Below are 14,930 nucleotides of genomic sequence, written 5' to 3' on the forward strand. Positions count from 1 at the left end.
TGGGGCAGCGCCGTCCTGACCCCGCCCGGCAGAGGCGGAGCAGAGGCGCGGCGGAGGCGGCTGCGGCGGTGCGGGCGGCGGAGCGGTGCGGGGATGGCGGCGCCGCTGAGCGATGGGGAGAGGCGGAAACAGATCAGCGTGCGGGGCATCGCGGGGCTGGGAGACGTGGCCGAGGTGCGCAAGAGCTTCAACCGCCACCTCCACTTCACGCTGGTGAAGGACCGCAACGTCGCCACCCCCCGCGATTACTTCTTCGCCTTGGCGCACACGGTGCGGGACCACCTGGTGGGCCGCTGGATCCGCACCCAGCAGCACTACTACGAGCGGGACCCCAAGGTGAGCCGCGCCGAGCCGCGCCGGCCCCGAGAGCGGCCGGGGAACGGGGAGCACGCGTCGGTTTGGCCGCCCCGGGTGGGTTTGAAGCTCGCGTGTGAAGCTCTCGGCGCCCGGAGCGTCCGCCTCATCGCCGTCTTGCTCAGAACGCAGGACGTCGAGCCCCCTCCAAGCCTGCATCAGCAGGCTGACCCTCCCCTGCTGACAGATATCTCTGCCCGTGCCTCAGCTGGGAAGGAGAACTGATGGCTCTCGGTGCCAAAAACGGGCTGACCTGGTGAGCCGGTGGCCCGGCTTGCTTATCTTCTCTCCGCTCAGAAGGCGCGAGAGCAGAGCTGGAAAATCACTAGCAGGAAGGGGGCTGGCCTACTGCCCGGCACAGGGAGCCGCGGGTGGGGGTCCTCCGTTATAGCAACTCCTGGGCAGCTTCAGTGCAGCATGAGAAAACCGAAAGCCCGGTGCAGGCATCACCTCAGCTGAGCCGTAAAGATACGACTCAGCATCCTAGATAATTCGTGCCTGAAGTTAATTAGGGAAACACTCTTAACGAGCAACAAGATTTTTCTATAGAAGGCTGTTGGCAGGGAGATGTGCAGCAGGGAGCTGGCTAGCATCCCGTGCAAAGCTCCTTCTGACAAACAAGCTGTGGTGCGTGTTGTCCTGCACCGAGAGCCGGGTTGGGAAGGCATCCCTTCTGGGGAAAGCCTTTGGGTCTGATGATCATTTTAAGGGACTTCAGTGGGACCGTTTGGGTGCAACAGGTGATGAGAAGGGGCTTTCTCGAGGCCAGATGGAATGTGCTGTGTGTGTCACTGCGTGTGTCTTTCTTTGCCTCCCCAGCGTATTTATTACCTCTCCCTGGAGTTCTACATGGGCCGCACCCTGCAGAACACGATGGTGAACCTGGGCTTGCAGAACGCCTGTGATGAAGCCATTTACCAGGTGAAGTCTTGGGGACTGCAGTCCCCCATGCAGAACAGGTGAAACTTCCACGTGAAACATCTTTATTTCTCAGGGCTCCCTCCCAAAGGCACTTTGACTAAGCGAAGAGAGGCTTGGCTCTTTCTTAGTGTTCTTCATCCTCCAAAGAAGGCCATGAGGGGGCCTTATCACAGAATCATTAGGGTTGGAAAAGACCACTAAGGTCATCACATCATCCGGTCTGACCTTGGGGTGTCTTGAGAGCTGGAATAAAACGTCCCTCAAACCACTTTTCTTGGGCTCCACATCCAGAAAGCAGCTCCCAAATAGCAGGAAATGCCACGGTGCCAACAACTTTGCACCATTAGGAGGGGTGATGGCTCATCGTGGGAGGTGCTGAGGGAGGCTGGGCCTGAAAGGAGAGCTGAAGCACAAAGCCACCAAACCACAGTTCGATTGTGCAGGTACACAAGGCAGCACAGCAGCACTTACGGAACAGCAAATCACCAGGGAGGAAGAAGGGGGGAGAAATTGCTTGATTTAAAATAGCATCGGATGAGTTTGAACTGCAAAAGCACAGCCTGTGCTGAGTACCACTGAGTCAATCACAAAAGCCAGCCCATGTTTACTTAGGCTTGCAGCCATTTCTGCAGCAGGACAAGTAGCCTTTCTGACAGAACGTGTATCTCCCAAAAACTTTATTTCCCCTATACCACAGACGCTTTCTATTAGATGCTGGGCTCTGTCACCCTCTCAAAATGAGGTGCTCCAATTGCTGATGAAATGCCCTGGCCAGCATGATCCCTGCCAAGGGATGGGAAGGGACTCCCAGGGAGGGACCCGGCACTTTGTCTGAGGTATCGTGCCTCGGAGCACGGGCTGGTTTTATTCAGGAAGAGTCCTCATGTCTCTTTGTGAGCTGTTTTGCACATGTTGATTTGTCCAGGTGTGGCAGTGAAGGCTCCTCTTGCTTTAGCCTCCAAGTTGTGGAGGTCATTATAACCAGCTCAGATGGGAAGTCTTGCCCTCTGAGAAGTGCTGTCACACTTATTAAGCTGGACACAGCCACTGGGGAGGCTGCCAGCCCTTGTGTTGGAGAAGGGGAGCCCAAGAAGTGCAGGAGATGATACAACCCTTTCCATCCATGGACTCTGGCCTAGAAGCTTGGCATCCGGGTGGTCAGGATGTGGGAATGCACGGAGCCTAACAGCAGCAACTGCAACAACAGGCTGCAGAAATGGTTGTAACCTTTCTCAAGGTGGGCTGGCTGTAAGAAGAGGAGCAGTGCACGTAAGCAGGCAATCCTTTGTGCATGGGCTGGCCACCTGCCATCCCATCTACAATTCAGAGTTCAGTGGGTGGGCCTTGCAGCTTGAAGGGCTGCCAGGAGGCAAGTGTTTTGTTTGATGTTTCTAAGGAAACTTAGTTCATGGGAAAGCGATGTTTGATGATGAGCTGAATTGTGTTCCAGTTAATTAGGGTGCCTGGGGACCAGAACCTGAAGCTGGTGAGATGCTTTGGAAGTAAGGGAGGGAAGGGGTTGCAGAGAGAGAGCCCCATATGTGTTGGTTTGAGATTTGTGTTTGCCCTTCTCAGAGAGCATCCTCAGAGCATGGGGTCTGCATACTGACATGTTCTCCTGTGGCTCTTTCCCCAACAGCTGGGTTTGGACTTGGAGGAACTGGAGGAAATTGAAGAAGATGCTGGGCTGGGAAATGGAGGCCTGGGCCGCCTGGCAGGTAACTTGGGGAGAGGGGAGCCCCACCAGGAGCACACAAGGACCAAGGGCAGCCTGAGCTGTGCCTTCTTTGTGAGGTGTCACAGCTTCAGCTCTGCTTCACCTGCTGCACCTGGGCCTGCCTGCTGCAGTGGGACAGACACGGACCTTAGCCCATCTATAGCCAGTATCCAAGAGGTGCCCTTGTGCCCGACATGCTGGGCTGTGGCTGAAAGGGGCCCTCTGAAGCCTTGCTCCTCACCTCCCTGTAAAACCTCACACTTTGAAGAGCTACCCCAGCAGCTCTCACAAAGGCAAATTGCTGCTTTAATCTGCCTGTCACAAGGAACTGCTGGAGACGTGCTGCCTGACACAGGAAGCACCACAGCTGATATTTATCAGAGCTGCCCTGGGCTGATAGCTAGAAAGGTTTGCTTTGAAAGAGACAGTATTAATGAGGGGGTGAGTTGGACATGCAGCTTAGCACCAGCTGAGGGGTTCTCTGGCAGGTTCAGAAATGCTCAACAGTGCTGCATTTGGGTGCACTTGGGCAGGCTGTCACATAATTGCAGGGAGCAAGGGGTGAGGTTCCTGCAGTGTGATCATGCCCTGCTCTTCCAGCTTGCTTCCTGGATTCCATGGCCACGCTGGGGCTGGCAGCATACGGATACGGCATCCGCTACGAGTTTGGCATCTTCAATCAGAAGATCGTCGATGGCTGGCAGGTACATCGGCCACCTGAGGTCACCCCTTCCACTTCTGTTCCCTGCTGTGATGGTCACCTGTGAACGTGGCCTGGCAAACTGCATATGCTGCCTTGGGCTGTCTATGGCCTGCTCATTTTAGCCCTGTAGTGCCAAACAGGCAGCTGTGTCCAACCATATGTGCTGACTCTATAGCACTGGCTATTGGACATGTCCAGTCACATTCATCCTCCACCAGGCAAATGCCAGCACATGTGGGGTCCCTCGAGACACTGGCAATGAGGACTTAAATGGGGACTGTCCCCTGTAGCATTAACAGTCGTATCCCTGTGTGAGTGAAAGTAGGCTGAAAAGCTGCCCTAAAGGAGTTATCCCAACTGCATTGTCTGGAAATCATTTCCATTAGGAGAGTGCACTTCTGTGCAATAAGAACCATATTTTCCTATTTTAATTTTTCTTGTTTTCCAATTTTAATAGCTCTCCAGGTCAGGCAGGGTGAGAAATGTGAGGGTTGTGTTCTCTTCCTTCTCCACGAAGAAGCTGTGATGCTAGGCCCTATAAATGGCATGCACAAAGGAAAAAAGAACCATCCACGCTCACAATTTGTGACCAGGAACAGCACCAGTGGCCTCTAGGGTACCACATCCTGTACCATCAGACCACATGAAAGACCTTCCAAGCACTGAGTGCTGGAGATTGTGCAGTTTGCCTGGATGGGTTAGACCAGTACAGCTCTGCAAAGGCAAGAGAGCCAAGAGATTTATAGCAGCAGAGATGCCGTCATCTGCATTTCAGAAAGCCTAGCTGTCTTCCAGAGGCACATCCATTTTGAAAGTCAGCTTATCACAGCTTTGCTTCTTAAACTGTCCACCTTGAGAGCCTTCACTTGAGACAGGAGCCATCACCTGAACCACATTTGCCTCTTGCAGGTGGAGGAGGCTGACGACTGGTTACGCTACGGCAATCCTTGGGAGAAAGCCCGCCCAGAGTACATGCTGCCTGTGCACTTCTACGGCCGCGTGGAGCACAGCCCTGAGGGCGTGAAGTGGGTGGACACACAGGTAGGATGGGCCAGGATAGCATGGGGGTGGGAACGAGCCTGTCCCCATGCTAACTGAGGTCAGGCTTTGCTTCTCCTGCTCCAGCAAAGCGTGCTCTGCTGCCTTTGCAATTTCACTTTCACTGGTTCTGATTGCAGCAAGATTGAAGGGGAAAGGGGGGTGGTGGTGTTCAGTCACAGCTGTACGTTCAGGACCAGTTGGGACATGCTGATTTGATCCTTGACATTTATGCTTTTCAAGTGTGCATTACACATTAAGCAGTAGCACACGGACATAAAAGGTTTGGGATGATTTCTCTGGTGTGTGTTTGCATCAGCCATCCTTTGCATAGTAATTTCTGCTTTCACTGAGCAGCACTTAAGAATCTGAGCGTTTAGGAGTTTGGTTTTCAGCATTAAGCACAAATCAGATCATGCAAGGATTTACTCTGGAAGCAGTCTTGCATGGGTTTGCAGTGGGGGAGGACTGTATCCCTGGCTGCTTGCTCAAACCCAGTGATTCTGCAGGTGGTTCTGGCGCTGCAGCGGGTGGAGATCAATCTCTTGGAGCAGCCATGGAGCAATCCAGCGTGTGTGCAGCTCCTGTGGTCAGAACAAGTGTCTAGAATGCTGTCTGGAGAGGCTGGAGACAAGGTTTCGAGTCTCCAGCCTGCCCAGAGGCCTTGTTCTGTGCTGCTGTGGAGAACAAATGCTTCTCCAGACACCCACATTCCCCTGCCTCAGGTTGAGGCGAGGCAGTGTCGCAATTACAGAGGTAATGCTATGCTTCAGGAGCCACGTGTGCTGCTGCTTCATAAATGTGTTCCAGTCTTACAGCCGAGGAAGGCAAGCTTTGAAGAGGCACAGATTTATTAAAAGGATTGAAGAAGTTTCAGCGTCTCCTCTCTGAGCACTGCCCAGGGTGGAGGAAGAACTTTGCTTCTGGGTGTTTTCCCCTTCCAACCCCAGCAACAGGCAGGCATTTCAGGGATCCCCAGCTCACAGCTTCTGCTCCTTCTGACAAGGAAGTGAGTTTTCAACCAGTGCCACTGAAAGAACAAACTGGATAGGCTCAAAAAGCGAAAGCTGCAGTTTTCCAAATATAGCACCGTTCAGCTAATGGGATGCGTGCCCCAGTCCCGTGGCTCAGACAGGGAAGGCTCTCTGCCTGCTTCCATGTTCGGAGCTGATAATATCAGCTTTGAGAGCCTGAGCTCTTGCTGCTTTTCTCCAGAGGGGGAGCATTGCTGATGCCAGCACAAAGGAGCAGTTCAAGGTCGAAGTGTTGATCTGCCTGGATTTTTTCTGCCTTGTAAGCACAGAGGGCTCCTGGGCAGGATTCAGGCTGTGGAGTGTATCCTGGCATACTCCAGGTGCCCTGGCATTACCACAGCACAGGCAGAAGCACAGTGGCCGGCTGAGGATGCCTGCAGGGCTCTGGTGGATAGCTGATAGGTGCTCCAGCTGGTATGGGAAAGTGCTGCTTGCACCTCTCTTTTGTTTAATTGATGAGCATGTAACTCGTTTGCCAGTGAAGTTCCAAACCTCTCTGTTAATGCATTGGTAGTAGATTCTTGAAGTGCCCTTGATAATAAACAAGTCTGTGAAGTTCAGCAGCTGTGTTGCAGTGCAGGTGGGATCTCTAGCACAGCCAGTTGTCTGTGTCCTTTGGATTCTCTCAGGAGAGGTTTTCAACCATCTTCCAAGGCCATCGTGCTGCTAACCAGAAGGGATTACTGTCCTTTTGCAGGTTGTCCTTGCTATGCCATATGACACGCCAGTGCCAGGATACAAGAACAACACTGTGAACACTATGAGGCTGTGGTCTGCAAAAGCACCCAATGACTTCAACCTCCAAGAGTGTAAGTGATGTCCCTCTTTGTCCATCTCTCCTGGCTGCCTCCAAAACTCTGAGCACACGTCCATAGATCATGCAACCTCCAACCCACCTCCAGAGCCCTTGTGCACCTGTCCATCTTTCTACCATCCCCATCACGATTGCCCCACTCTCAAAACCTGCTCTGTGTGTTCTCCTGGTGATACGTCACCAAATGAGCTGCAAACCCACAGCTGCCATGGAAGTTCGCTTCCATGCAGCAGAACCCTTCAGTGCTGAAGGAAAATGGCAGCACAGCCCACTTCATTCTCCCTCATAATTATGAGGTTCCTTTGGGTCCACGTGTGACCTCTAGTGCATTTTTTCAGGCTCTAATTGTAGTGCTGAAAAGCAGATGCTGGGCAACTAACAGCTGCTAGGCTGTAAAGAAATGGAATGTTTTAGATAAGACCAATTTGATTCATTTTTCCTTAAGAGCACTGAGATGTGTCCAGGCAGCCCTGACAGGAGAACTTGGGGTGTGGGACAGAGGACCAGGAGTGATGGCTCGCGAGTCCTCATCATGTTTCCACAATTCCTGATTGGCAGTCATGAGTGGGGTTTCAGATGGGCCTTTTCTACTCTTTAGGAGTTGACTGACTGTGGTCTTTGTGCTTCTTTTCCCTGTACCATTTCTCCATAGTCCTTAAGTAAGGTGGCTGCTACATTACCTTCCTTTCTTTGCCTTCTCTGACTGCTGTTTGTCTTCAGTTTCTTCTGTCCTTCCCAGTCCATGCATTTCAAGAAAATGTGTGGAGATGCACCCTTGTCTATTTTTTCTCTCCTCTGCTCTCTAAGGGAGCTTTCACACATACATTCATTCCCATTCCCATTTCATTAATATCAGCCTTAATGTTCCTGTTATAAACCTCTCTATGAGAGAAGAGGGAAAGTACACTGCTGGGGACCTGCCTGTATGTACAGCTGCTGCATGGCTGTATTTCTCTCACTGCAGTCAATGTGGGTGACTACATCGAGGCGGTGCTGGACAGAAACCTGGCAGAAAACATATCCAGAGTCCTGTACCCAAATGACAACGTGAGTAACTCTCTTGCTTCTCTTTTCTGCTGCTTGGGATTGTCCTTCCTGTAGTTTTATCACTTGAAAGCAAAGGAAAGTTATGGCTACCTTATTTATTTGTTGTTCTGCTTTGAGGATTTTTAATGCAGAAGGTTGGCTCTGTAATTCTCAATGAACAGACAGCTCTGCTGGCTCCAGAGAGTCTCTGCTGTCTGACAACATCTCAGAGCCTGGCCTTTATTGCATAGCTGCTGTCTTCCTTCTTTCAGTCTCAAGGCAGTTGCCAAATTACGTGGTTTGCAAAAGTAAGTTGTCATTTCAGAGCAATCCATGAGAGGGCACTTGCTTCCAGCCCAACTTAAGGGCTTTCTCCCAAGGAATAATCCCAGACGGTGTGGTCGTTATGCACCAGATCCAAATTGAGAGCCCTCAATATCCAGTCATGTAGTAGCATCTGTGCTGGAAGAGCTCACCTGTACTTTACTCCCACACACTCATTTTTGTTGCCGTTTTGAAATAGACCAGCATGATGTGTGGCATGTGTGGATGGCAGGCAGCTGGTGCATCCACAGATGACATTGGCTCCTGCCTATTGCTGGGAGTCCAAAATCCTTGGTCCAAAAACCTTGTAAAGGATCTTGCAGCAAGGAAAGGAGCTGTGCTTGGTATGTCGGGTAGCACCAACGTGGCAAGTTCTGATGCCCTCTGGAGGCAGCTGAGAGGCAGCATGGGTAACGTGCATTCAGCCTGACAAGAGGTAGAACATGTAAGGGAAGCTCATCAGATGGGAGCATCTCCGAGGGTTGGGCTGCCAACTAGGGATGGCAGCTGCAGTGCTGATGTCTGTGCATCCCCCTACATCAGTTCTTTGAAGGCAAGGAGCTGCGGCTGAAGCAGGAGTACTTTGTGGTGGCTGCAACGCTGCAAGACATCATCCGACGTTTTAAGTCCTCCAAATTTGGCTGTCAAGACCCCGTGAGAACAAGCTTTGAAACCTTCCCGGACAAGGTGAGTCTGGGGCAGAGAGGGCCCAGCCAGGCTTTCATGTTGTGAGGGAGGGCTCCAGGACCAGGTGGGAGCAGGTATATAGTCTGGGTTGGAACACAGAAATGATCTCTGTGCCCATTTTCCCAGGGTTGGGGGAAGAAAGGGTACAATTTAGAGCCAAGCTTGCCAAGATTGAGTAGCTCCAATTTTGGGATCTCTGTTTGTTTCTGGGGTGTGAGTGGGGTGGGTCTGTGAGCCCTAAGAAGAGATTCTAGTCTCACCCCCAACCTGAGCTGTGCTGGGGCACGGTCAGAGCCCTGGCGCTGCCACATCTGAGCCCAGCAAGTCTGTGTTGCAGGTGGCCATACAGCTAAATGACACCCATCCTGCCCTGTCCATCCCAGAGCTGATGCGGATCCTGGTGGATGTGGAGAAGGTGGACTGGGACAAGGTAAGCAGAGCTGCAAGGCACATAACATCCTCATCAGGTCTGAGAGCTGCTGTCCTGTCCTTACATGGGGCTTTCTTCCCCTCCTGCCCTGGCACGTGCATGTTAACTGCTGTCTATACGCAGGCCTGGGAGATCACAAAACAGACCTGTGCATACACCAACCACACCGTGCTGCCTGAAGCCCTGGAGCGCTGGCCAGTCTCCATGTTTGAAAAGCTGCTGCCACGTCACCTGGAGATCATCTATGCGCTCAACCAAATGCATCTGGATGTAAGAGACTGGGCTGGCTGTGGGCTGTGGGTCTTGGTCTAGCTGTCTTTTAGGATGGGAACATTCCAGCCTCTACAGCTGGGTCGCTGATGCCCCTGTATCTGCCTGCCTGCAGCGCGTGGCAGCTCTCTACCCAGGGGACATTGACCGTCTCCGAAGGATGTCGGTGATCGAGGAAGGAGACTGCAAGCGTATCAACATGGCACACCTCTGTGTCATCGGCTCTCACGCTGTTAATGGTGTGGCCCGCATCCACTCTGACATCGTGAAGAATACAGTGTGAGTTGGGGGGCACTCACAGTGAGCACAGACCTCCCCTCTCCACTCACTGAGCTTTGCCTGCGAGTGTGGGGTTCTGGCTGGGGCAAATTGGTGTTAAGGCCTGCTTTGGTTGTGTGATGGACAGGGCATCTTGTTAGAGTGCGTACAAGGTATAACTCATCTCCCTTCAGAGCTGATAAAGCCCTTTACAGCTGATGAAGGGGTTGAGAGGCAGCACGGGGAGTTCTTGGTGGTATAGAGATCAGCAGACACTGCCCTGAGCCAGGAGCACGTGGAAGAGAGCAGCTGAAGCTCTTAGGGGTGGGCAGTGGTTCAGTGCAGCCCCTGCTCCCTGCTGTTCCAGGTTCAAGGATTTCTACGAGCTGGACCCTGAGAAATTTCAGAACAAGACAAACGGGATCACGCCACGGCGCTGGCTTCTGCTGTGCAACCCGGGACTGGCTGATGTTATCGCTGAGGTGAGGCACAAGCATCTGCTGGGACCCCAGCTGTTCACTTCTGTGCACCTCCTTGTGTAGTCTGAGCAGAGGCTGGGGCTGAGCCAGGTGTGAGCCAGGACAGCCTTTATGCAGAAGCATACGGTCATGTGGAGGTGTGAGGCTGGCTGAGCTTTAAGGTCTGTGGTGAGTTGCTATACATAGCTGCAGAAACTTGAATTTGCTTTCCTTCCTTCACAGTTGCTGCAGATAAGCTGTCAGGCAGCATCACTGTATGGGGAAGTGGGGTGTCCACAGCAGCGTTTAAACTTCATAGATTCAAAGGAGTTTTCTCAGAGCTCCAGCCCCACTGTTGTCTCCCTCCCTGCCCCTGCACATTGAAACAAATAACAGCTGAAAAGACTTCCTCCAATTGAATGCATTTTTGTGTCCTGCCCATCACTTTCTCCAACTGCCAGGAGGCCGTGGTGCATGCACATACCCTTCTGAAGCTCTTTCAGAAGGACTGGGTTGGGTTTTTTGCAAGTGCTTTTTTCCCCCATGCCCTTGAGCTCCCTGGTGATGCAGGGAAGTCGACTTGCTGTACAAAACTGTTCCCTTTTTCCTGCCCAGAGCATCTCCTCTTCCCAAGAGGACTGTGGCATCTCTGTTGGGGAAGCAAGGTTGTGGACAGGGTGAGCTGTCCTACAGGTGGGACATCCCTCTCTTGCTTTGTTCCTTTAGAAAATCGGGGAAGACTTTGTCACAGATTTGAGCCAGCTGAAGAAGCTCCTGGATTTCATCGACGACGAGACGTTCATCAGAGATGTGGCAAAAGTCAAGCAGGTAATGGGCTCAGAGGGGAAGAATGGTAAGGGCAGCATGCTCCTACTAAAAGCTACCAATGCTTGCTTCTCGTACCTGGGGGCCGGTGCCTGCTCCTCATTCAATTTTCTTGCCAGGAGAACAAGTTGAAGTTCTCAGCCTACTTGGAGGAGCACTACAAGGTCAAAATCAACCCTTCGTCCATGTTTGATATTCAGGTCAAGCGAATCCATGAGTACAAGCGGCAGCTGCTGAACTGCCTGCATGCTATCACTCTCTATAACCGTAAGTCCTGCTTGGGCTGCTAGTCAAGGCAGGTCCCACACCAGCCCCTCACTGCCAGCATCCCTGTGTACCTGTATGTCACCTAAACAGGAAGGGAATGGCTGTTTATGAGGGTGGATAGTGATAGGACAAGGGGGAATTGTTTTAAACTGGGACAGGGGAGGTTTCGCTTGGATATGAGGAGGAAGTTTTTCACTCAGAGGGTGGTGAGGCACTGGAACAGGTTGCCCAAGGAAGTTGTGGATGCCCCATCCCTAGAGGCATTCAAGACCAGGCTGGATGTGGCTCTGGGGCACCTGGTCTGATGGTTGGAGACCCTGCACACAGCAGGGGGTTGGAACTGGATGAGCATTGTGGTCCTTTTCAACCCATGCCATCCTATGGTTCTATGGTTCTATGACTTCTGAGCCTGGCCATGCCCTCCTGTCACGAGGGGCTTCTCCAGCAGGAGGACAGTGCAGAGCTCTGAGGAAAAGCTCACAGCCCGCTTTTCCAGCACAGTACGGTCCCAGGGCCTGGGTAACCCCTATACCTGTAGTGCAAGTGTTAGGACTGACCTGGTGCAAGTTAAAACCCCACTCCCAGACTTATGCTTCATCCCTCTGCCCATTCCCAAGGGGAGACAAATCACCACAGCTCTGCATTGTGCTCTCAAATAGTTTTCCCAGCACTGTTTTGGCAGATCTCTGGTTGGACTTCAGGATGGGTTTGCTGGGCCCACGTGCTGTGGGTTGGGATCCCACCCTCGATGCAAGCAACAAGCTCTGCCCAGTTTATCTTCACATCCATTGTGTTATGCCCTGCTCTTTCAGGTATGAGAAGTGACCCTTCCAAATCCTTTGTGCCTAGGACCATCATGATTGGAGGAAAGGTAAAAAATATTCTCCACTCTCGGTGCACATGTGGCTCAGCAGGGATGTGGGGAACGTGCCATCCCCTTCTGGGGCTTTTGTTGCACCCACTGTGGGTTAATCAGCATGGGGTTGTGGTGCTGGGCTTATCCAAAAGCACTGTCACAAAATAACTGAGCTGAATGGGGCCCTGTCACTCTGTCCCTGCGGCTCAGGACTTCTCCCAGTAGGGTGTGTTTGCTGATCCACGTGGACAGCAGAGGTGAGGTCCAGATTGTCCCCACAGTGAGGACCTGCACTAGCAGCTCTCATGCTGTGCCTTCCTTTAAAAGACTTTGCCCTTTCTGGGCTGCTCTTCTTCAGGCAGCTCCTGGCTATCACATGGCCAAGATGATCATTAAGCTCATCACATCCATCGGTGAGGTCGTCAACAACGATCCCTATGTAGGGGACAAGCTCAAAGTCATCTTCCTGGAGAACTACCGGGTATCCCTGGCTGAGAAGGGTAAGTCCTGGTCCCATGGAAGCAAGTGTCAGGAGCTGGGCACGTCCAGCAGTCACATGGGGTTGTGGCAGGGCTGGGCCTTTGTGTCTGGTTCTGGGCTGTCGGCTGAGCTTGGGAGGTCAGCAGGCTTGCTAGCAAATGCACAGAGTCCTGCTGTCCTGGGCCCAGGCTGTGGGAGCTGCAGTGTGCCAAGGCCCAACTCCCACCTCTCTTGCACCCGGCAGTGATCCCGGCAGCAGACCTCTCCCAGCAGATCTCCACAGCCGGCACAGAGGCCTCGGGCACCGGCAACATGAAGTTCATGCTGAACGGGGCCCTCACCATCGGCACCATGGATGGGGCCAACGTGGAGATGGCTGAGGAGGCAGGCGAAGAAAACCTCTTCATCTTTGGCATGCGGGTGGAGGAAGTGGAAGCCTTGGATCGCCAAGGGTTAGTGCCAGGGAGTGTGAAACACATCCAGTGCTAAGCTTTGACAAGGAGCCCTCCGCCCTGGGCTGGGCAGCGACTGTTCTGACAAGGGTGCAGTCCTTTGGCCGAGCTGCCCTGGACAGTGGCTGTGAATATGGCACAAGCCCGGGCACAGAGTGCTTCTGGCACCACAGCTGGTCTCAGAGGCACTGTCCTTACCTGCCCTAGACGCAGGGCAAGGCACCAGTCCATACAGCCTGTCTCTGCCTCCTCCACGTGCAGGTACAACGCACGGGAGTACTACGACCGCATACCGGAGCTGCGGCAGGCTATCGATCAGATCAGCAGTGGGTTTTTCTCCCCAAGAGATCCCGGTTGCTTCAGAGATGTTGTCAACATGCTCATGCACCACGACAGGTGAGTCCTGGCAAGAGTCCCATCCCCCTCGGTGCCTGCTCTTAGCCTGCCCAGCTCTCCTTCCCTAGGGGCGATATCTGTGCTGCCCAGACCTGGAACCCTTCAGCAGGCAAACTCTAGCCTTACTCTCCTGTGCTTTGGGTTTCAGGTTTAAGGTGTTTGCCGACTACGAAGCGTACATTAAATGCCAAGGCCAAGTGGATCAGCTGTTCATGGTAAGAGCTGTCCCCAGCCACGGTGAAGCTGGGGGTCATGGCCATGGCAGTGCAGGGAGGAGTGGAGGGAGCTGGACAGAGCGTGCCCCTTCTTACACCAGACAGCATTGCTGTGGTGTGGGGCAGGGTGAGGCGGGTTTTGACATGTCAGCAGCTCCTATCACTGCATTTAACCCAGAAGGGTGCTTGGCTGGCACCCTCTGAGGCTGAGCTGCCCCGGAGCTCGATGGGAAACTGACTGCTGCCATTGCCTCTCCTCTTCCCAGGACCCTCGGGAGTGGACTAAGAAAGTTATCAGGAACATTGCGTGCTCGGGCAAGTTCTCCAGCGACAGAACCATCACAGAGTACGCCCGGGAGATCTGGGGTGTGGAGCCATCTGCCACAAAAATCCCCCCACCCAACCTGCCCCGGGATTGACGCAAGCACAGAGGGAAAGAGAGGGGGATGTGTTCCCAGCCTGGGAGGCCTGAGCTGCATTTCACCGCCAGCCAGATGGGCTTGGCTCTGCAAAACCAAGGCCTTTACCTCAGCAGGGTAGTAGGAGGAGGAGCCCTGACTGAGCAACAGGAGCTGGGAGAGAGAATGGACCCTGTGTTTGCACCCATGTATCCAGCCTGCACGTGCTGCATATTGCTTCTAGTGAGACAACCACAGATAAGTCTTCCACAACTGTGTTCCACGCTTAACAAGGGATTTCCAATTCAATCCTTCCAGTCCCTCTGCACGGAGCCTTCCTTGGCCTCCTCGCAGCGTGGGGTATCTTGTATTCTCCTCCAGGGGCTGTGCCAGCCCAAAAGCAATCAGAGAGGAAGGCTGCTGCCTGTCCTTCCAATCACCTCTTGCCCCCATAATGCCTTGAGAAAGTGGGGTTGGATCTTCCAGCAGCTGCCTCCAGTGTGGCCACTGATTCTGTACAGCCAGGTCCAAAAGGAGATAGATCAGCACTTGAGATCACAGAGCTTGCTGTAGCCTCCTCCTACACCTATTAACTAATAGCCCCATAGCCAAACCACTTCAGGGATTTTTTTTTAATGTATTTTTATTTTTTAGCATCCATGTGTGCATGGAACAGGTTCTACTTGTCACTGCCAGCTGGGCAGTTGACCCTGCAGTGCCCTTAGGTCCCCAGCGGGGCTCTGGGCTCTCTTGGCACTTCTGCGCAAGTGGTGAAAACATTATTACAGCTCTTGTGTCCATCCACTGCTGGGTGATGGTGGTTGGTGGTGCTGGGGTCAGTTTAACACCTGTAGTGCAATGTAGTGCACCCATACTCCTGTGTGACACCAACTCATTAAAACGACCAAAATACCTGCTGGTTTGACTTGGGGCTGATGTGTAAGTAGTCCATACTCACGGTTTTAGGTGGTAACGGGTCAATGCCAAGACACTCAAAGTCAGGGACA

At 53.0% G+C, this 14,930-nt stretch overlaps 1 protein-coding gene across 1 annotated transcript; it reads left to right on the forward strand.

Annotated features, from left to right (window-relative positions):
* Nucleotides 1–93: 93 nt before the first annotated feature.
* On the forward strand, nucleotides 94–14,848 carry LOC100547156 (glycogen phosphorylase, brain form). Its single transcript, XM_010706410.3, has 20 exons — nucleotides 94–336; nucleotides 1,174–1,275; nucleotides 2,915–2,993; nucleotides 3,593–3,696; nucleotides 4,605–4,736; nucleotides 6,465–6,576; nucleotides 7,546–7,628; nucleotides 8,475–8,618; nucleotides 8,956–9,048; nucleotides 9,172–9,318; nucleotides 9,434–9,597; nucleotides 9,944–10,058; nucleotides 10,761–10,862; nucleotides 10,979–11,126; nucleotides 11,939–11,997; nucleotides 12,341–12,482; nucleotides 12,707–12,914; nucleotides 13,176–13,310; nucleotides 13,459–13,525; nucleotides 13,792–14,848. The coding sequence occupies exons 1-20, from the start codon at nucleotides 94–96 to the stop codon at nucleotides 13,942–13,944; spliced, it is 2,532 nt and encodes an 843-aa protein (XP_010704712.1). The 3' UTR covers nucleotides 13,945–14,848.
* The last annotated feature ends 82 nt before the right edge of the window (nucleotides 14,849–14,930 follow it).

The sequence above is a fragment of the Meleagris gallopavo genome, chromosome 2 (genome assembly GCF_000146605.3).
Source record: "Meleagris gallopavo isolate NT-WF06-2002-E0010 breed Aviagen turkey brand Nicholas breeding stock chromosome 2, Turkey_5.1, whole genome shotgun sequence".
Lineage (NCBI taxonomy): Eukaryota > Metazoa > Chordata > Aves > Galliformes > Phasianidae > Meleagris > Meleagris gallopavo.